Below are 24401 nucleotides of genomic sequence, written 5' to 3' on the forward strand. Positions count from 1 at the left end.
AAAGCATAAAGCAAGAAGAAATCAAAAGTATATAAAGATTTATAGTAAAGTAAGCACAAACATAAGAATAATATCAATAATTGGACTTTGACTTACTTTCAGAGCATGTCAACACTCATATGCAATATGCATAACAATTTAGAGATTAAGAGAAACAAGAGCTAAAAATGAGTACATCCTGATTCCTACAAACTTTTGGTCAGCAAACTTTGTATAAAGGGCGAGAGAGGAAATTATTCAGGCTTTGTGGCTCCATATAGCTGCTGTTGCATGTTCTCCTTGGAATTTATTTATTCTCCAACCATTTAAAAATGTAAAACCATTCTTTGTTTGGGAGCCATTAAAAAAAAAAAAAAAAAAAAAAAAAAACCCCAAGAACCAAAAAACAAAGAAACAAGGGAGGGCTGGATCTGTCCCATCACCCATAGTTTGCCATTTAAAGCCAAGCACACATTAAATCCAAGCACACACAAAACCCCCCCGAGATCCAACCATCTTCAGCAAGTGAGCTATTATTATAAGGATCCCTGGTAAAAAGGTAACCAAATTTAATTCACACTTGAATAATCTTTGATTATTCATAGGAAAGCTATACTTGTTTGTGTTCAACTGTTGACTAATTCTGATTATAGTTTTATCTATATTTTGAAAATTCAATTAAAAAGCATTCATCAAAAATACCTGATTCTAAATGAACAGTGATAACTTGTCATTACATGAACAAAAGTATAAACCATCCACAGGGAACTTTCTACATTTACACCTATAAAGCCAATGTCCATGTTTGAAAGATTACATATGTGTACATATAATTACAGGAAAAACACAACACTATATAAAACAAAGGCAAGTTCAGAAAATCCCTGAGTACAGTAATGTAGACTAAGTTTTATCACCTTACTCTTGCCATATTCACTCACTCCCAGTTGGATAGAAGGAAGAAAGTGTCCCACTTAGAAATTAAGCAACACACTCCTAAATAACCTGTGGGTCAAAGAAAAAAATAACAATAGAAATTTGAAAATATTTTAAAATTTTTAATTATTTTAATTACAATTAAAATAGGACATTGTCAGAACTTGCGGGATGCAACTTAAAACTCTGCTTAGAGAGAAATTTAAAGTTCACGAGGCATATATTAGAAAAGAGGCAAGGTTTAAAATCAATGATATAAAATTCTTTCTGAAAAAGCTTTAAAAATCACAGCAAACACACACACACTCATGTGCGCGCACACACACACACAAAACAGAGACTACAAGAAATTATCTTACTAAGAATAGAAATCAATAAAATAGAAACAGACTATGACTAGAGAAAAACAAAACAAAAAAACAACCAGACTAGTTCTTTGAGAAGGTAAATGAACTTGATAAACTCTCAGCAACATAAAAGGAGAAAACACAAATAATCAGTATCATTAATGAAAAAGGGGACATTACTACAGGTACTACAGGTATGGAGAAGAAAATTAGAAAGGCATTATGAACAACTTTATGCTTATACAGTTGACAATGTTGATACAATGGACATATTCCTTGAAAAACACATCTCACCAAAACTGATATAAGAAAAAAAAGAAAATCTGAATGGGCCAATTTCTTTTTTTGTGTGTGTGTATGTTCAGCTAGCCACTGTATAGTACATCATTAGTTTTTGATGCAGTGTTCAATGATTCGTTAGTTACATATAACACCCAGTGCTTATCACAGCACGTGAGAATGGGCCGATTTCTATTAAAAAGATCAAATCCAGAATTTAAAACCTTCCCACATGTCTCCTCTCACTCCCCAACTCAAACCCTGCACCCTCCCCAAAAGACTCTAGACCCAAATGGCTTCACTGGTAGAATTCTAACAAAGATTTAAGATAGAATGAGTACCAATTTTATACAAACCCTTCTAGAGAATAGAATTGGCCTGTATAACCTTGCTCCAAAACACAAAAGACATCATAAGAAGGAAAAATTACAGGTAAACGTGTCTTGTTAACATAAAAAAAAAATCCCAAAATAAAACACTGACAAACTTAATCTAGCAACATATAAAAAAGTTAGTAAAAATTTCAGGGAGATAGCATCTGTTTATCAGACTGGGAAGTCTAAGAATCTTGACTACAAATCTAAGATATTCTCACATAGGGAAGCAGTATTGTCCCTAAGGAAAAATTAGATATTCTTAATAGCATAAGGAAAAACGGATGCAGGGTTGCAAAAATAAAAGCCACATATATAAGGGAAGGTTATAGGTAGATGGCAGGTACTCTATACATTCCAATCCATTCACTTGCTCTAGGAATATAAGTACACTCTTTACATGAGAGACGAGCAGTTACAGAGAAGAGAGCCTAGAGCTAATTTTCCAATCAACCAATAGGAAGAAAGGCATCCCCTGCTTTCTAATACCAGCTTCTCAAACAGAAGTAGTAAAATATGACCTGTGAAACATTACATAAGTTTCCTTTCTACCCATGCCAGTGTTCCATGCTTCTGTTGCCTCAGTCAAATTTTTCCACCAGAAGAGTCATGCTTTGGCTCTAATCCATCTGGGAAAATTACTACATAGCTCAGAAAAACAGATAATCCATAAATTAATTATACATTCTTTGTGGTTTGTAAATTTACAGTTTACAGCAAGCATCTAAATTCCAGAAGAAATTTCTTTGGTTTTCCTGGACCAAACAACCTTATTAATTAGTCACAACGTCACACTTGAATTTTTTTAAGTTGTACTCTCAAAAATAAATGGACCTAGAACAAAAAGTATTTAAGTTAAAAGGAACACTGACAATTAAGTACTCTTTAGATTTTACAAGTTTTATCCAGTTCTGACATCTGTCCCACTTAAGGTTCACTGCTCAAGGGATTTCTGAACAAGTTTCAATAATTTTCTAGGTATTTTCTGCTAAATGTCAGCCCTGACTGAGAGGCAAAGTGGCAGATTCAAATTCCAAGAAGCAAAGATTCTGTGAACTGACAGTAACTTCACATTATTAAAGGTTGAGATAAAACAAACATGAGGCATGGAAAGGCATTCCTGTAGGGTGGCAGGCTGAGAAAGTGATTATCTCTAAGTTTTTAAAAGAAAGCTTACCACATGTTTACCTAATATACTGGCAATTAGCAAGTAAGAAAGAGATCTCTGGGAAACACCAAATAAGAACATACAGAAAACATGGGAAAATAAGCAGATGTTCCTTAGCTCCCAAGACAACAAATTAAACCATTAATTAATCTCGGTCAGCATCACCTCATGTCTAGATTAATACTGTTTCCTAGTTAATTTCATTCCAGTGAGGCGCATGCCCCAAATCCATCTGAAAAATCTAAATCTTACTCAACCACTTTCAGTGTGTCATTCCTCTACTATAAACCCAACGAGTGAGCCCCCTATTACAAAGTCTAAACTAAACTTCAGCTGTCAGGACCACAATGATTTGACCTAATCGATTACTTTTGGAGATGAGAATGACGGTTAAATATGGTTACAAATTCTATGCAGTTCCTCCCTCTATTCCCTGAATATGAAGTGCCCCTTTCACTTGCAAACACTAAGAGAATGTGGCAGAAATGGCACTGTATGACTTTTGATACTTGGCTTCAAAAGGACTTGCAGTTTCTGCTCTTGCCCTCTTGGAACACTACTACACATAAGAAACCTGGGCTATCTTGAGGGAGAAGCCACATGGAAGGGAACCAAATGATGGTCCCAGCTAACCATCAAACATGTGAGTGAGGTTATCTGGACTGCCTTACCACAATGCAGCAGCTACAGGAGTGACCCCAAACTAGAAAAACAACCCAGTTGAGGACAATGCAAATTAAATAATCAAGAAAAAATAAAATTTTGTTTTAAGCCACAGTTTTTACTTTATCATACATGCATATATATTTAAAATTTTATATCTAAACCCAATTTTTAAAAAGAATGCAATAACAAGAAAACAAATTTTAATAAGAAAACTCAATTTTTTAAAATAGGTAACAGGGGCACCTGGGTGGCTCAGTTGGTTAAGCGTCTGCCTTCAGCTCAGGTTGTGATCCTGGGGTCCTGGAATCGAGCCCCAAATTGGGCTCCCTGCTCCACAGGGAGTTGGTTTCTCCTTCTCCCTCTGCCCCCCCCATTCATGCTCATGCTCTCTCTCTCTCACTCTCTCTCAAATAAATAAAAAATAATAAAATAAAATAAAATAAATAGCAAATATGAACAGATGCCTCACTAAAGAATGGCAAATAAGCACATGAAAAAAAAAATGTCCATCATTAATCATTATGGAAATGCAAATTGAAACTACAGTTAGATAATACTACATTATCTGTTAAAACAGCTAAAATAAAAATAACTTACAGTAGCAAATACTAGCAAGAATGAGAGCAACTGGAACTCTCAAGTTTTGCTGGTGGGAATACAAAATGATATAAGAACACTGGAAAACATTTGGGCAACTTCTTAAAAAATTAAACATACACTAAAATGACCCAGCAATCCCACTCTTAGATATTTACATAAGAGAAATAAATACTTATGTTCACACAAATACCTACAGAGCAAATGCTGTAACAGCTTTGCTCATAATTGCCAAAAACAGAAACAACCCTAACATCCTTTAATTGGTCAATGCGTTTAAAAAAAAAAAAAAAAAAAGACAACACTGTGATATGTCCATACTATGGAATACTACTCAGTATTAAAAAGGAATTAAAATAATAGGAAAAAGAAAAAAACCTACCAATCCACACAATAGCATTAATAAATCTCAAGTACATTATAAATGAAAAAAGCCAGACTCAAAAGGTTATATACCACATTATTCTATTTATATGACATTTTAGAACAGAATAAAATACAGGACAGAAAACAGATCAGTGCCAGGGACAGAAGATAAGGTTAGAATCTGACTACAAAAGAGCACAATAGAATTCTGGTGGGAGGTAGAATTCTTCTATAATTTGACTGTGGTGGTAGTTACATGACTGTAAGCATTTGCCAAAATTCGTAGACCTATATGCGGAAAAAAGTGAATTTTACTGTATAGAAATTATTCATCAATAAGTCAGAATTAAACAGACACAGACTGACACAGACACACATACACAGAACAACCTCCCAAACATTGTACTTAAACATTTGCATCCCTCAGAATAATGATTATTTTTCTGAATGTGTAGTACAATCAACAAAATGAGCATATTCTAGCTGGAGGATTGGTTAACTGTTTTTAAAACTATTGTCCTCTTAAATACTGTAATTTCAAGCTTCTTTCCAAATCCAATCCATATGCCTCATCCCAAAGAAATGACCTAGTTTTACAGACATATGAATTACTCCTTTTTAGTCTGGCTTACGAACACATTTTCTTTTGAGAAAAAGACATAGCAAATTGGGTACAAAATGTTACAATGAGAGGGAAAAATCACAAATACCAGTAGCACCTCTGCTATTCTTCCTTTTATGCCAGGAGCTCTAAAATGCAATCCCTCTGGCTGAAACACAAATGGCCCTACCCGTAAAGTTGATGAAAGGGCCTGAGGAGGTTTTCTGCCCTAATGAGGGAAAAGAATTACTTATTTATTTTCCTAAAATTATCTATCTATATATAAAAATGGACTCAGTCTGTTTTCAGATTGTATTTACAGTATTACAGCATGACAAACTGTCTCAGCTCTTACAAGCTGTCTCTACATTTGAATGTAGTAGTTGAGAATTTAATTTCAATACAAAAGAACACAAAGTGACTTAAGAGACACAAAGATTATGCTGCAGAGGAAAACAACTATTATTAGAGGCAAGCTTGCTTTCATACAATAAAAACAAGACACTTGGCAGTCAGAAATAAGCCAAATGAAGTATCAGTATTGAAGCTGGAATGAGGAGAAAAATAATCAGTTATTTATGAGCCTAAATTGTTAAGAAGCAAAATCTTTTCCAAGGAGCAATAATCCCAGGATGTAGAACAAGATTTTACTATAATCAAAGCATACTCCAAAATCAACCAGCGCAGCAGCTACTCTTGGTGATCTCCTACATGACACTTTTAGTTGAGATTTCTGAAGCATTGACTTCTCTCTGGTTTCTCCTCTTCACAGAGGCAATACACCTCATCAGAGTCCGGGCTTTTGAATCATACTGCCAGGATGCAAAGTGAGCTCTACCACTTGTGAAAATATAACCTCAGGAAAAATTAAATTCCTTAATATTCCTTTGATTCCTCATCTATAAAATGATTATGGAAACAATACCAGCATCGCATAAAGGAAACTTACGAAGTTCAAGGAGATAATCCACACAAAGCCCGCGGCACAGTACCTTGCACATGATAAACTCTCCATCAATGATAGCTATTATTATTAACCTCTAAATTACCAATCTTTGAATCTTGTAATAAATCATTGACTGAGACTCTACTGAAAGATCACTTTCTCCATGATACTCCCAGGCTCCCACCCAAAAGGAAATAAAATGATATATAAATTCAAGGAGTTATCTGTCCATTTCCTAATCCCTGGTTACTTTGTTTTACCGCATGGTATTACTACAAATGACATGGATAATTTTTCATTCATTGTCTAAAATTCTTAAAACCCAGGGTTGTCTTCCACAGAACCTAAAAGGGCCAAAAATAATATTATGGTGAAGAAAAAAGTTGAGAGAAAGAAGTTAAGTTCTCAAGAAAGAGCACAAGGGCAGCAGTGGCAGGGAGGTGAGGGAATGGAAGAACCAGAGAAGTCTTCTCTCAAGCCTCGAGAGCATGTGACGCTGCCAACTGTTTTCTTCCTTCACAGAATGCTCCTCAGCTTCCACAATCTAGCACTCTCCCTCTCTCCTTCCCCATCTACTCTGAAGGCTCAAAGCACAACAGGACGTTTGCATGTCACACTCCTCAATTTATTTGTTTCTCAAAAAGAAATGAACTCTGTGCTCCTTTTCTCTATACTACTTCCCTTAGGGTCAATTACCACCTTCTAGAGTAATGACAACTCTTTATCTCAAATCTTCAAATTCTAGCTTGAGAAACAGCAATCACTAAATAGATAATCACCTTCATATATGAAGCAGAGGAATTAGAATTTAACAATTATTTGTTCCCTGAAAATACGAGATTTTATTTTTCCAAACAGCTGATGCCTTCTAACATATATGTCACATTTTTTAATAGACTAGAAGTAGCAACAGTAACAATTCCCTAGATTCCAGATCCAGTTGTTTTATTTAGCAATGAATTTTCATTTCTTCATTTTTAGTTATAGACTAACTCAGCCTCTCAATTATTATGACTTTGTTATTGTCCATACAATAAAAATTTTAATATGCACTAATTTAAATCATACAAAGTTTGTACTTGATGTATCAAAATTATCAAAATGTTGAAGATAACTATAAATGAAATATAAAAACAAATTAAATGACATGGTTTTTCTATATTAAAATTCATATGCAAAATAAGATTTGACACTCTGAAAAAATTCTCTATTTTAAATATATAGAGGTATCATTGGTATAAGAAGTATCTTACTAAAATATTTAAATTTTTGCAAAAATAGCAGCTTAAATAAATCATTAAGTATTTTTCAATAGATGAATGAAGACCTGCAACTAAAAACAAAGTACAATACTTCATCATTCTTCCTTCAATTTTTTAGAACCTACCGGAGAGATTCAGCCATTCGCCTCAAGTCTTCATTTTGCTGTTTTAAGCGTTCAAGCTTTGCCAGAATCTTGGACAGTTCTCGGCTAGAGTGATCAGGGTGGTCATTATCTCGTACCAAGTGACCACCTATATAAAATAGCAAGGTCCCCCAGGCAAAAAGAATGAGCATAATCCAACGCCAGGAACCAGTCCATGGCCGCATTTTCAGATTTTCAACTCACTCCCCTGGCTTCCTGGAGCTCAAAGAATCGAAAACATCGTAACTCTGTTTCTAGCTAGTGCAAAAGTAGTTGCCTTCTGTTGTTTCAACACATGATGCCTCAGACAAATTGGTGTCTCTGGTAGTCCTGTAGTGAATCTTTCAAAGAGATCCTCTTGGTGGTATGAGTAGGAAGATTTATTGTCCTGTACTTCATGGACTCTACATGCTGTGGAAAGAGTAAGAAATGTATTTAAATTATTTAGGATATGCAAAATAGCATATGCTGAGGTTCATGGAGTTAAAGGAAACACATTGGTGTTGACTGGAAAAGGGCTGGCAAATAATCTAACAGCCTAATAATACATAAAAAGCAAAAGCTTTTACATCTGCATATTAAATCACCCATGTATACCAGGGCCCTACCAGATAAATTAATTAGCTCTAAGCTTGAAACCCCTCTAAGGGCCATCATCACTTCTCCTTCTTACATCATTGTGCAATAGATAATACATGGGATCAAAGACCTTTGAATAAGCAATCAAAACCAAACAAAATATATTCAACTACATATTTTGGCCCAGTGTTTCCATTATCTCAAGCAGAAACGTGTTCTCATTCGTATAAGATCTCGACTCCATCTTCCTCCATCTCACTGCTCGACTGCCATTACACTACTTAACTCTGTAGGTGACAGGCAAATTGTCACTGATAAATTCTAAAAGTGACATGCATATTAGCTAAGCAAAGGTTATCGCAGCCATTAAGCAGCGGTAACCACTCCAAATATCACAAGTAAAGGTTATCATATAGATTAGGTTAGATTATCCTTTCCTTGAGTTTATTAAAAAAGACCAGTAACTGCAACATAAGTCTAAACCAGTTATATCTTAGTCACTGTGCATCTTAAGTTACACATGCACATGCTTTCTCAGGCTTCACTGTGGGTTTCATTTGTTACTTCATCAGGCTTAGATTTCCTTTAGAAATAAAAGTTTTTTCTCCAAAGAAAAAAATTGTAGGCAAAGATATAACTTAAACACCATTTGATAATTCCAGAGCTATATAAGAGAAGTCGTATCTCTAGGCACAGAGTTCCTTTTTTTAAAAAAAGAAAAGACAAGAAATAGTTTCTATATTGAAGACTGAATGTGATGGGCACTTAAGCATTAATTAAGCAGTTATTAAAGACTGGACAAAAAAGTTGGAGAAAAGGCCTCAAAAATTAGCGCAGAGCAGCTATTTTCCTACTTTTGAACCTTAAATCTCAGCTGTTTTTAAGTGGCCAAGTATTCAATGTAAAGCAAATCTCTTCAAACAAGTGTTCTACTTCCTTCCTATTCCTACACTATTTTCTTCATTGTTACTGTTAAAACACACAATGAAAAGAATTGTACTCACTGAGAACTGTTTGAAAACCAACTAAAAAAGCAATAATCCAAAAAGAAAACGTGGCATTTTGTCTGGTGTTTTAGTAACTATGCTTAAGCCCACTGAGAACATTCTTGTCACTAACACTAATGCCACTGTTCATTCTTGTCTCTCTCAAAATCCTTTCCCAGAACCCTGTTCCTCGAATCTCAGGTACCCTCATCTATCCACCAAAACATAAGAATAATTAAGGACTATTCAACCTTTCAGGTCAAAGATTAGTCATATAATGTCTACTCTTCATATGTGGAAAAAAATGCAGATATTCAGGGCTTCCTGGTTAAAAAGCAAATTAAAAAAAATGAATCCACCCTGATGGTCAAAGGGATGGATTTAATTCAGTAAGTCAACAAAAGAAGCTTAACTATCAACATTTGAGTTAATAATACTGCTTGTAACAACATATGCAACACTGTAAATTATTGTTATATGCTAATCTATAATATACTCTAGCTAATTCCAAGCTATACCAATAAGATATTAAATTTTAAAAAGATTTTATTTATTTATTTAATTTGAGAGAGAACGCGCACGCGCACGTGCACACACACGGTGGGAGGAGGAGGGAGAGGGAAAGAATCCCAAGCAGACTCCATGCTGAGCACAGACCCATGCAAGGCTTGATCTCAGGACCCTGAGATCATGACCTAAGCCGAAACCAAGAGCCAGATGCTCAACTGATTAAGCCACCCAGGTGCCCGAAGTTTTTAAATTTTTTAATCTTTCCCTTTGTAGCAAAAGTTAACTTAGATAACTCTGATAAACAAAAGAAAAGATAGCTTTCTAAACAAGAATCATTTAAATAATAAAAAGATGTGCTGTAGCATTTCATTACAACAAAAATTATAATACTCAAAGTCAGCAGAAGTATAATATAACTCAAATAGAAACAGAAGTCTACAGAAACATAAATTTTGTTATACAAAATACCCTAAATTCTTATAAACTACCATAAAAAATTAAATACTAAATGCCAAAATATTAAGTTACTACATATTACATGAGTTGTAAAATACATTAAAAATTATTGTAGGAGCAAAACATGGTCATTTTCTTAATTAATAGCATCAGCCTATTGTTTGAACCATGTCTGTCAAAACGTAAACTCCTTGATTTTTATCCATTTTGTTCACTGATGTATCCCAAGTACTTAGAGCAGTGCTTGGCACTTAGTAGGTACTAATAACATTTTTGAATAAATAAATAAGTGAATGAATAAATGAAGGTGTCATACATGACATATGCTAGTGTGACATATGACATAATTCATGCACATCAGCTTCAACTGCATTTTATGCCCCACTTAAGAAAGCAAATCTGAATGTAGAAAGTAACACAGTACTATTATTATAAGGAAAATGGTTCAAAAACAAAGTCATCCATAAGCTTTAGGATTTACCATTGTCAACATATACCTTACAAGGCACCCTCAATAATTAAATAACTGGTCTAAATTAAATAAATCAAAATAAACTGGTCTAAAAGACCATAACATCAACTATGGTACCTTTCCAACATGAGAAAATAATTTCTCTTTACTTCGTCTTATTTTCCTCATCTAAAAGATTTATTATGTAAAGACAATGGGATGACTGAAGAAAGTATGTACAGATCTTGATATGAAAGCCACTCAATTTATTTGCGAAAGAATTTATTAGTGAAAATATTTCAAATTTATTAGTAAAAATATTTCAACATTAACTACATGAATTAATTTCTAACTAAATTTATATAGTAATATTTGTTGAGATTTCTTCTACGAGTGGGTCATTTTCTTTTTAAGTATTCATAAATTCATTCCTGTTTGAGATTCACATACCACCTTTCATCTGCAAAATATATCTATATATATATGTACATGTATATCTGTATCTATATAACTCTATATATGTATATATAGAGAGAGAGAGAGAGATATTTTTTGTGGAATATTAAATGGATTGAAATATGTCAGGCTTCCTTACACAAATTTATTTAACTAGTGATACCACTTTTTTTTTTAAGGTAGTAGGTATTTAAATCACTTTTCTTTTTTTGGTATTTACAGAGATTCTTTGGGTTATATTGCTTAATGTCTCTGAAACAAGAAAAAAATGTAATTTTTCAAAGTAATGTCTTGAATCTGAAAGCTAAAGTATATAATCAGTAAAACTGAGAGCTTTAATAAAGTTACTGTGAAGCTTAAATGATGTTAATATATAATGTACTTACTATAACGCTTGGCACATAAAAGGGGCTCAATAAAAGGTAATAGTATTTTAATGCTGATAAGATATGGAGATTAAAAATATGGGTAGTAGAATAGGCAAAGCCTGGACCAGAATCTTCATTCTGTTACATCATAGCAAGGTAACCTTACTGAAGTTCAATTTCTTTATCTGTAAAATGGATATTTTTATTCCTCTCCCACGGAATACTAGAAGAAGCTTAGATAAAATAGTCTATGGGAAGCAGTTAACATATCACTAGCAAATTGTTATTATGGTACATATATTAATGCTGTTATGTTATTTTACAGACCCATTTATAATATTTTGTATAATTTATATAACATATATTATTATAGGCAGTTTCTAAAATGGCTGCCAATGATCCCTGTGTCCTGGACTCATGCCCTGTGTAATCTCCTCCTCCTGAGTGTGTGCTGGACCTAGTGACTTGCTTCTTAAATAGAATACAGCAAAAGTGGTATGATTTCACTTCTGAGATAAGGTTACAAAAGACTGATACTTTTACCTCACTCACATTCTCTCTTCTTGTTACCCTGATGCTGCCATATGAAAAGGCCCATGTGGAATGGAACCGAATCTGCCAACAACCATGTGAGTAAGCTTGGAAATGGATTCTGCACCAGTCAAGCCTCGATGTGACTGAAACTTGGTCCACATTTTGATTTCAGGCTTTTGAAAGACCAGAGCCAGAAGACCTAGCTAAGCCATGCCCAGATTCTGAACCAACAGATAATAATTGTTTTAAATCACTTAGTCTTAGGGTGATCTGTTACATAACAATAGAGAATTAGTATACATGCCTACTTCCTACCGGGGCTGAGTGTCTGGTCTTCAATTCATGTGTTATTCTTTCTGTCCCCACCAAGTTGTACAAAGTCTAAGGCACAGAGCAGGCATTCAAGATGCCAGACAGAATTTAATCTTAATCACATTTTCCTATACATCCTGCTAACACATCTTATAAATTCTATAAAAACTAAACTCAATTTAGAGCAAATAAGCAATTCAATAAATAAAATTGTAATTATTAGTTTAATGCTATATTGGAAGTCTAAAGGCATTTTTATTAATGTTTGCTAACCAGAGTTCTACTTTTAACCATGAGAAAATAACTGGTACTAGACCTGCCCTTACACATAAACAACCAGAAAACTTAAATATTTAGAAACCTGTTTTCAGAGATTGGGCAATAGCCACACAAGGTTGTGATGCCTGAGATAAGGTTAACAATCAAAGGTAAGTCCTATAATCACTCCAGCTTTCTGGCTAAAATTTACAAAACACCCACACAAAGGTGGAGAACTCAGGCAAAGAACAGCTATCTTTGAAGTGATAAGTTAGAGACTTAAAGTTTAAGAAGTTTAAGGGGGAGAAAAAATACAGGTCAGTATACTGAAGAGGAGGGAGCTGCCCAGAGAAAAGGATCCAAAAATGTATATAGGATACTGAGTTCTGCATGCATAAGACTTCATGAGTCCGGCAAAGAACAATTATCAAGAAAGAAAATTTAAATACTAGGTAACTGAAAAATGAGTATCTCTCAGAGACTGTATAAAGGGGAAAACCTGAGAGTTCCAACCAAAAACTATGAAAATGCCACAGAGAAAACCTGGTGCATTCAGTAGAAAGCCAAAAATAAAACATCTCAGAAGTTAGGTTGGTGTGTGTGTGTATGTGTGTGTGTGTGCATATATATATACACACACGCAGGCATATATATATATAAATATGCACAATGGAATATTACGCGGCCATCAAAATTTGAAATCTTGCCGTTTGCAATGACATGGATGGAACTAGAAGGTATTATGCTAAGAGAAATAAGTCAATCAGAGAAAGACAATAATCATATATTCTCACCGATATGTGGAATTTAAGAAACAAGGCAGAGGATCATAGGGGAAGAGAGGAAAAAATGAAACAAGAAGAAACCAGAGAGGGAGACAAACCATAAGAGACTCTTAATCTTAGGAAACAAACTGAGGGCTGCTGGAGGGGAGGGGGATGGGGGATTGGGTGGCTGGGTGATGGACACTGGGGAAGATATGTGTTGTCATGAGTGCTGTGTGTTGCGTAAGACTGATGGATCACAGACCTGTACCCCTGAAACAAATAATACATTATATGTTAATAATTTAAAAAATAAAAAATAAATAAATTAAAAAAAAAAAAGAAGTTACAGTTAAGTAAGCCCTAGAGCAGGGATCAGAAAATCTTCTCTAAGGAGCAGGATAATAAACATCATAAGCTATACGAGACACATACAGTCTCAATCACATATTTTTTGTTTTTATGTTTCTTTACAGCCCCTTAAGAATGTAAAATCCATTCTAAGCTCAAAAGCTATACAAAAACAGGCTATAGACCATATTTACCTCAGTGAGCCAGAGTTTAATGACTCTAGCCATAGAATTAAAAGAGGCTAACAAAAGCTATAACAAAACTTAAAAACAAGCTACAAAAGGATCAAGGTGATCTAAAAGTAAATTAAATGCCTATCAAAACAAAACTCAACATCCTTTCAAGAAAGACAACAAAATAAACTTCACACTCTCCAGCAACTAATCAAAAATTACAAAGAACACTAAGAGAGATTATCTTGTGATGCAGCCATCCAAAGACATGGTAAAGGCTAAGGATGGACTAGAATACTGAGCAATCTTAGCACTCCAGGCCCCACACTAAGAATGAGGTAACAGCATTCCACTACTTCAAGAATTTTAAGTCTCTGACTCAGTGAAGGTAACAACTGCAAAAACAACAACAACAACAAAACAAAACCAACTCAATCACTGACTGGAATGACTCAATCCCCATCCATACATAAACAGACTCAAAAAGAAAAATACCCATTTCTGGGCATAAATACTGTTGACCTCAGTCTTTACAGCTCTGTACTTCTAATGTCTGGCATGTAACAAAAAATCTAGAGACACATAAAAAAAGCAAGATATAACAAACCATTTCAAGAGTTAAAGCAAACACCAGAACCAGACCCATAAATGAACCAGATGTTAGAACTATCAGACAGAAAATTCAGAATAATTATAGTATATTAAAAAATCTAAGATAAGTATGGACAACATACATGAACAGAGGAGGACTTAGCAGATCAAATACCAAATTAACAAAAATATCAGAGGACCGTCAACAGGCTTATCAGAAAACTGGATAAAAGTTAAGATTAATCAGCAAACAGGACAAGAGGTTGTTAGATATTATCCAAAATAAAATTCAAAGAGGAAAAAAGAATGGAAAGAAAAAGAAGGAAATCAAAATCTGTGGGAGCATTGATTATCAAATGATCTAACACTGGAGTCACAGAAAGAGAGAAGAGAAAATGAGGCAGAAAATATATTTTCTAAAATCAATGAATGATAAACCACAAATCCAAGAACTGCAGAGAACTTCTAGAAGGATACATTTAAAATGTAGGCAAAGCTGCTGAAAACAAAGACAGAAAATCTTACAGGTAGCTGGGGGGGAAAATCACATAGAGATAAACAAGAGTAAGAACACATTTCTTATCAGAAACCATGTTAGCCAGAAGACAATGGAGCAACAACTTTAAAATACTAGGGGGGGGGGGTGTGTGTGCAGGGAATGGGAGTGGGGAGAGTGTCAACTTATAACCAGTGAAAATATCTTTCAAAAATAGTTGTTTCCAGGGGGAAGAAAAAGGCTGAAAAATACTCTGTGCTGGCAAAACTGCACTACAAAAAAAAAGTTAAATGAAGTCCTTCAAGCAGAAATATGATACCACACAGAAATTTGGATCTACACAAAGAAATAAACAGCACCAGAAATGGTAAAATATAAAGAAAATAAAGACATATTTTCCCTTAACTTAATAATGTCTAACTCAAAAACAGCAATAATGTATCACTAGGTTTATAAATCTGTAGAATATATGATGACAAAACACAGAAGGGGAAGAGGGAGGAAATGGAAGTACACTGTAGTAAAGTTCTCACTGCACATTAGACTGATAACTTTAAAATGTATACTGTAAGCCCTAGAGCTGCACTGTCTTCTTCAATAGTCACTAGCCACATCCAACTACTTAAACTGGAATTAACATTAAAAATTTATCCTGTCACAGCAGCCACATTTCAAATGTTCAACAGCCACTTGTGCCTATGAATGGTGCAGATACAGGACATTTCCATCATCTCATTAAGTATCAGTCAACATTTCCCCCGAGCAACAAATAATTTAGAAATAAGTATAAAAATCCAATAGTGGAGATAAAATAGGACAAAAATGAAATCGTGATTCAAAATACAAAACAGAAAGGATGAACATAAGATACCTGATACAGATGAATGCTCTGGGATTTCTGATCGAATTTAGTATCTTGAGAAGATAGGGGAAAGTTTTACAGCTACAATAGAGAAGTTTTACAGCTACAATAGAGAAGGGAGATGGCATGAGTAAAGGTCTTTGTCCATTACAATGGTCATTTTGACACATACCCCCCTGTGCCACCAATAAGCAGTTAACCTTCTAAATAAGTTACTTCACTCAGTGTAGCCATTCATACATAATGCTCTATTTATTTTAAAATATACAGCAATCTAATCATTTGTAATGGAGAACATGTGGAACAAATTTATCATGTACTTTACTTAATTCTATAAAGCATCATGATTCAATCATTCATTCATTCAAAAAATACTTAATAAGTCCCTATCATATAAAAGACACTGTCCTGGCACTGGAGTTGTAGCAGTGAATGAGACAAATGAGAAACTCTGCCCTCAAGAGGTAATATGCTAGAGGATTCTAATTGCAAAGGAAAGTAATTTCACAGAAACAACCTCAAAAAAGCATCTTCTTGCAGCTACTAACATACTGAGTGATACAGTGAGAAACTGAATATAAACTATATCAACTAATTAATTTCTTAAAAACAGAACTAGTTTAATCATTCTGTGAAAAACAACAAATGCAGTACCATTTATAACAGTCAGATTGACTGTTCTTATATCTAACAATAAGAAAATGACCAACAGTGACTTCCTTTAGCATCTGTGTGCAAATGATGTTTCCAAGAATCACATTCAAGTGGCTTCATTTTAATGCTAAGGGCAAAAGATGAGTATATATCAATATTCTATAGAACTAACTAAGAGAACAAAGACTTGATCTGCTATGAACCATGTTCATAAGAGGGTAGTCTTCTAAACTCAAAAATAATTCAGCACTTATTTAACTAATACAAGTATGTATACACTTATATACTATGCAAAGGGAAATATGGCATCATACATCAAGTATTTCTGTAAAAACACGCCCTTTGATGAGAAATTACATTAGCAGGAATTTATGCTAAGATGTGTTTTAACATATGAACAAAATGAATTTTATAAGGCTACTCATTACAACATTTTTTGCAATAGCTCTAAACTGGAAAAAACCATAATTGCCCATCAACAGAAATACGGTTTAATAAATTATGAGTTACTTTAACCCCCCCAAAACTGTTTTTACCATGATGTCAAAAAGGAGGAAAATGTGACTCAGAACCAAGAAGAAAATCAGTCAATTTAAAACAAACCCCTAAGATAGCGATGATGAAGGGCAGACAAGGAAACTAAAACAATTACTAAAAATATATATTAAGATTTAAATTAAAAAACCAATATACCGAGAAAAGAGATAAAAACTACAACAATAATGCAACTTCCATAAGTAAGAAAAATCTGAATGTTTTTAAAATTCTCTGGAAAAGATTAAAGAGCAGATTAGATACTATAGAGGAAAAGTTCAATGGACTTGAAAAAAGAATAAAAAAAAACCCTCATCACAAGAAGAAAATTTGTAACTATATATAGCTTTCCCCGTAGCTGTATCACCATATAGTAACCGTCATCATGAACTGAAAATTTGTTGAGGTGATAAAACTCAAATAAAAGTCATCCATCATCATTAACAAGAAAGCAATTTACATCATTAGCTTCAGGGCCAGTTAGAATCTATAGGCATTTCCCCATTTTGACATTCAGCTTGAAAAAGGACTTCTCAGAACAAAACCTGTCATCAAACTTAAAGTAATATATACCAAAAATAAGCTTAGTCTTAGGTATATGCAGAATTTCCAACGTATTTTAAAATACAAATAAAACCACATTTTTGAGGGGAAAAAGAGTCATGGAAAAAATACATACATGGTAAAAATAATTTCAGGGGGCCTCTTAGAAAAAAGTACAAGCTAGTGGACAATGGAACAACATCTTTTAAAGCTGCTGAAATTAAAAAAAAAAAAATGGCGAAACTACACTTTGCTATCCAGTGAAAATATTTTCAAAAATAAAAGCAGTTTTTCTGTGAACTTAAGTTCTCACTTAATCTGGGTAAATACCTAGAAGTGGGACTGTTGTGTCATAAGGAAAATGTATGTTTATTAAAGAAAAGGCCACACTGTACTCCAAAGTGGCTTCTCATTCTGAGTTAGCACCAGCAATGAATGAGAATTCCTGTTATTCCACAATCTCTCCAGCATTTGATAGTTAATATTTTAAAGCAATTAAAATAGTTGTAGAGTGGTATCTCAATGTAGTTTCAATTTGCCTTCAGTTTCCCTAAAAACAAATGACATTAAGCAAGTGATTATCTTTTCTTGTGCTTATCCGCCATCCATATATCTTCTCTGGTGAAGTGTCTACTGTAATCTTTTGCCATTTTTATATTAGATTATTTGTTTATTGTTGAGATTTAAGAGTTCTTTACATATCCTGGATACAAATCTTTTATCAGATAAGTGATTTTTCAAGTATTTTCTCCCAGTCTGTGACTTACTTTTCATTCTCTTAACAGTGTCTTGCACACAGGAACATTTAAAAATTTCTGATGAAATATGATTTATTCTTTTTTTTTCATAATTGTGGTTTTGGTATTACATCTAAAAATTCAATCCCAAATCCAAGGTCACATATATTTTCTCCTATGTTTTCTTTTTCTTTTCTGTCTTTTTTTTTTTTTTTAAGATTTTATTTATTTATTTGACAGAGAGAGACAGCCAGCGAGAGAGGGAACACAAGCAGAGGGAGTGGGAGAGGAAGAAGCAGGCTCCTAGCGCAGAAGTCTGATGTGGGGCTCAATGCCCGAACGTCGGGATCACGCCCTAACCCGAAGGCAGACGCTTAACGACTGTGCCACCCAGGCGCCCCCTCCTATGTTTTCTTAAAGAAGTTTTAGTTTTAGGATTCAAAGTTAAAACTACACTTACCTAAGACTGCCACTCCCAGGTATCAACCCAAGAGAAATGAAACCTTATGTTCTCACAAAAACTGATGCTTAAATATTTATAGCAGCTTTTCATAAAATGGGCAAAAACTGGAAAAAAGTTGAGATGGCCTTTAACAGGTAAATGAATTTAACTCTAATATGTCAAAAACAATGGAGTACTACTTAGCACTAAAAAGGAACGAGCTACTGACCCACTCAACAAAATGGATTAATCTTTAATATATTTTACTAAGTGAAGGATGCCAGAATCAAAAGCTGCACATTGTATGATTCATTTATTTAACATTATGAAAAGATAGAAAACTAGGAAGAAAAATGGATCAGTGACAGCCAAGGAAGATGCAAGAAGAGGTGGATTACTAAGGGGCCACAGGGGAAATTTTTACGGTGATGGAACAATTCTAAATGGTACTGAAGAACGACACATCATCTTTATGGTATTCATCTGCAAACGCATAATTCCATTTTAATAATGGGAAAGATACTAGACAAAACCAAACTGACCTGAATGTATGCTTCAAAACTATCATAAAAAACAATGAGACATAATGACTATATGCAACATGGTCTCCTGGATTGGATCTTAGAAGAGAAAGGGACACTGTGGAAAAACTGGTGAAATCCAATATGATCTGTAGTTTAGTTAATAATATTGTACCACTGTTAATTTATTAGTTTTGACAAATTACCATGGCTGTGTAAGATGGGAAACCTGGCAAAGAGTATATGGAAAGTCTCTGTACTTTCTTTGCAAATTTTCTGTAATTCTAAAATTACTCCAAAATAAAAAGTTGGTTTTTGGGGGGGTTTTTTGTTTTGTTTTTTTAAGATAAAGGCAAAACAAGTACATTTTTAAGAAAACAAAAGCTGAAAGAACTTGTTGGCAGCACATACCACTACAAGATACATATAAAAGGTTGCTTATTAGGCTGATTGTAGATGGAAATGTGAATATAAACAATGAATTTAAACAGATATATTAAATGTATGGTAAGTATAAATGAAACCTCATTTTAATTTCTCCTAAAATAAATTTGAATCTTTAAAGCTAAAGTAATGACAAAGTATTATGGGATATGTAACAATGTCATAAAGTAAATGACAATAATAAATGATGACAGGCATAAAAAGGAAAGATATTACTTTAAAGTTCCTACATTATCCTTCAAGAAGTATGACAGTATTTGAAAGTTTGGTGAAATAGGTAAAAGATTCAAAATGTAAACTCTATCAATGAAATATAAAACAGTTAAGCAATGGAAAAAAAACACAATGAAATCAAAACCAAGTCCCTTGAATAGACCTATAAAATTGATAATATTACAGCTGAACTAATCAAGGGGGAGAAATAAGACAAAAATTGCCAATATTAGGAATGAAAGAGGGAGCATCACTACAGATGCTACAAAAAGATAATAAGGGAATATTGTAAACAACTTTGTGTCAACAAATACGAAGCCAGACCTGAAACTGGCAAATTTCTTAAAAGAAATAACCAAAGCTCAATCAAGAAGAAATAGACAATCTGAATAACTGTAGAGGATCATAACCATTAAAGATGTTGAATCCGTACTTATAAATCTTCCCAAAAAGAAAACCCTAGGCCCATAAGGCTTTATGTGTGAATTCTACCAAACATATTTATAGAAGATGTAACAGCAATTTTACATAAATTTTTCTAGAAAAGAAAAAAGGAAAAAAAAAGTTTGACAGTCTCATAAAAGCTAAATACATATTTGCCATATAACGCAATAATTCCACTCTAAGTATTTACAAGGGAAATGAAAATGTATGTTCCTACAAAGACTTGTACAAGAATGTTCACAGCCACTTTACTTATAAGAGCCAAAATTTTGAAAAAACCCAAGTATCTACTAACACATGAATGGATAAAGAAATTGTGACATATTGATATAATAGGATATTCAACAGTAAAAAACAAACTATTAATATACACAACATGGATGTATATCAATAACAAGCCTGGCTAAAGATACCAGGGATAAAAAAAAAATACACATTGATATGAAATTCTAGAACAAAGAAAGTAATACAAAGGGCCAGGAAGAAAGCAGGTGATGACTAAAAAGGGGAATGACAGCTACATGAAGGTATATATTTGAGAAAAATCATCTAACTGTATACTTAATATGGGTACATTTTATTGATGTAAATTATGCTTCAATACAGTTGAAAAACATTTTAAGAGAAAGTTTAAACTATATCCATTTTGTGAATGTAATTGAGAATGTCAATAATTAAAGGCTGCTAATTCATTAAATGGCTCAATTATGTGCTTGCATCTTGAGGTTTCAATGTAAATTTTTTCAGCAAAATCACTGTACATTCTTTCTTTTAATGAAAAAATTCCAAAGGTAATTATTCTATAGATATAATCAACTTCAATCCAAATGTTAATGTGAAAATTGCATTTTGCCTACATTTCAAAAACAGTAAGAATCAACTCAAATAACTAGTAAAATAATTAACAAACCATAAACTGTGTCCAATCTTCTTAGTAGCCTAACCTTCTCTCAGAACAAAAGAAATAATCACAAATATTCAAATAATGATTTTCTAAATTATAATAAATATATACTAGTTATTATCATAAAATCATAGTTCAGAGAGTTCTCTTTCGAAGAATTTACTTTCTTACCTGGAAAGAGTAAAAATCAAATCATTATTATAGACTACTTCTTGAAGTAATTCACTGTACTGAAATGAAATGAAAAATTCAACAGAAAATCATTTATTCAACAAATTTAATCAATGACTATTATAATGTAGCAGAAGTTAAGTGTAACTATGACATTTTAAAGGTATCAGGTTGATAAAAGGGAAACATAAATAAAGCTTTTAGAGGAAAGTTAGTTATCAATTATAATGTACAAATATTGGGGGGGGGGGGTACCTGAGTGCCTCATTTGGTTAAGTGTCCGCCCTCAGTTTAGGTCATAATCCCAGGGTCCTGGGACTGAGCCCTGAGTCAGGCTCCCTGCTTGGCGGGTTTCTGCTTCTCCTTCTCCCTCTGCCTCTACTACCCCGTCCACCTCACTCATGTTCTCTCTCACTCTGTTGTGTACTCTCTCTCTCACACAAATAAATAAATAAAATCTTGGGGAAAAAAAAAGAAAAAAAAGTACAAATATTTTAAAAGCCCTGTATATACAAAATCCACAATTCTAGATTAACATATACCCAAGACTTTAAATATCTTCCCATTTGATCTAAATTCATTTTTAAATTAAGTACTGTTCCATATAACTTATTTAAACTACTACTTACTGTCCAGCCTCCATATGGAAAAAGGGAAGTTTATAAAATTATGTGTTTATTAATTTAAGAAAGTAGAAAAAAGCAAGTAAAAAGAGTATCATAAATTAAAATGGCCCTTTAATGCTAGTTGAAATCAACTTTTATTTATGTAAAAGCACTGGTGTAACCAACTAAACTGAAACGTAGAATAAAGCGGAGGAAGAAAGCAGAAGGGGAGGGAAGAACGCAGGGAAGGGGAAAGGGAAGGATAGGAGAGGACAGAAAAGGAAATTTTCATATAACCCCTACCAAGACTATAAAATTCAATTTTCATTCATTACTTACACAGTCATCTATCATACTTTCATACTGCTTATCAGTAAGGTCACAGTATACGCACATATGAATTTTAAATGCTAGACATCCTGAATATATAAGCACAAAATACTCTATTTAAATTCACTGGAACCAGCCAATACCTTAGAAATTAATCTTCCTCATTATGAAGTGCAAATAAATAATCACATTTATGAGGTTTCTATCAGAAGTATCTTACTCACTTTAATTCAAGATAACACACCAGGCTGTGCTTACTGATGCAATTAATTTGTACTATTCAAATGGGTCCAGAAATCTGGCCTTATCTGTACCTTTGGCCTGAACAGATTAAAACTGCTGAAAAGTAGTAATACTAAAAAATTCAAATAAAATGTATTCACTTACCATTTCATCTGATTATCCAGTATTACATAATATATACTTGACTGGCAGCATGATAGAGTAGAAACAGCAACCATTCCAAATTAATAGGTGGCTATAACTATATGGTCAGTTTACCCAAATATAAAATGGGAATAACAGTATATCCTCATATAATTGTAAAGATTACATGAAATAATATATGTAATGGTGATTTATAAACTGTAATGCAATTTATAAATATTAGTTACTACTATTTTTCCCTTGGTCATTAGAAAGTAGGTATACTAGCCTCCTGCCAAGTTCTTACCTATCATGGCACCTTCATTCTTCTGTTCCTTCTACCTGAACTGTAATTCCTTTGGCTCATTCTTATAATTCATATCTCTACTTAAATAAATGCCACCTCTTTTCAGAGATAGTCCCTGATAAACTATATTGATTATGACATGTTAGGATATAAGCTAGAGAAAATCTAACTCAAAATAGCTTTAAAAATAAGGAAATTTTAATTTCTCAGTAGACAAAAAGTTTATTTAATCACTCCAAAAATCTATTTTCATCTTTCTATTCTACTCCCTTGGCATGTCAGCCTCTGTCCTAAGGCTAACATTCTTCATGAACAAGTTGGCTGCCTCAATCCCAGCCACATGTAATTACGGTACATATATTAACAAAGAACAACCGGTAATCCCCTTTAGTCTGTCTCATTTTAAGGAAGAGAAAACTACTGACAGAAGTCTCCCCCAGAAGATCTGCACATCTTATTACCAAAGACTGACTCACCTGTGCCTCACAAAATCAATCACTGACAAGTGGGTTGGGATTACCACTATGGCTTAGACTAATCAGGATTTATCCCTAAGGGTAGGTTCCAGAACAAAACTGGGACCCTAAAAGCAAGAAAGAAGAATAGCTACCTTACAAGAATGCTACAACACCTTATCTTTTTTAAAAAGCATTCACCATCCTCTATTATTCTTTAGCACAACACTTACTGGCTTATTTATATCCAATACCTAAAGGTATGTAGTAGTAGAACAAAGACTTAGAACACAGTACCTAAAACAGAGCAAGCCCTTTATTTGTATTTATTGAATGAAAAAACTGAATGCATGAATATTACCCAAGTATGCATATATTTAATAGCTATAATTAAAATCCTAGGCAAAATAAAATTCAAATCAAGCCCTAGAAGAATTAAAACTAAGATTCAAAGTCATTTTCATATGTTTATTCATTTACTTTTATATACAGGAAACGTCAAAACTAGATGTTCAGAAAGAAATCTATCCAAAAATAATTTCAAACCAAAGACTTGCACTCAAGCCAACCATGATAAGGGGCAGAGTCCAGAAGACAAAATAATGGAAAATAATGAAGCTGAACAAGAGAAATTATGAAACACAAAAATAAACTTAGAGAACTCAGTGACTACATTAAACGCAATAATATTTGTATTATAGGAGTCCCAGAAGAAGAAACAGAGAAGGGGGCCGAAAACTTATTTCAAGAAATAATAGCAGAAAACTTCCCTAATCTGGGGAAGGAAACAAACAGATCCAGGAGGCACAGAGAACTCTCATCAAAATCAACAAAAGCAGGCCAACACCAAGACATATTATAATTAAACTTGCAAAATATAGTGATAAAGAAAAAATCTTAAAAGCAGCAAGACAGAAGTC

At 33.5% G+C, this 24401-nt stretch overlaps 1 protein-coding gene across 24 annotated transcripts in view; it reads right to left on the reverse strand.

Annotated features, from left to right (window-relative positions):
* Positions 1-24401, reverse strand: part of FUT8 (fucosyltransferase 8) — a 282852-nt gene that overhangs the window by 142736 nt on the left and 115715 nt on the right. For 16 of the 24 annotated variants that reach the window (XM_057318420.1, XM_044379748.3, XM_048219887.2 and 13 more), the window contains one exon: positions 7647-8075. The exons of 7 other annotated variants lie outside the window; for them this stretch is intronic. In XM_057318420.1, the coding sequence (XP_057174403.1) occupies positions 7647-7849 (203 nt within the window). In that variant the 5' untranslated portion in view covers positions 7850-8075. Of the gene's footprint in view, positions 1-7646; positions 8076-15820; positions 16037-24401 lie in introns of those variants that run through there. One more of the 24 variants, XM_057318421.1, reaches the window with a different exon arrangement.

Source organism: Ursus arctos, unplaced genomic scaffold, assembly GCF_023065955.2.
Source record: "Ursus arctos isolate Adak ecotype North America unplaced genomic scaffold, UrsArc2.0 scaffold_25, whole genome shotgun sequence".
Taxonomy (NCBI): Eukaryota; Metazoa; Chordata; class Mammalia; order Carnivora; family Ursidae; genus Ursus; species Ursus arctos.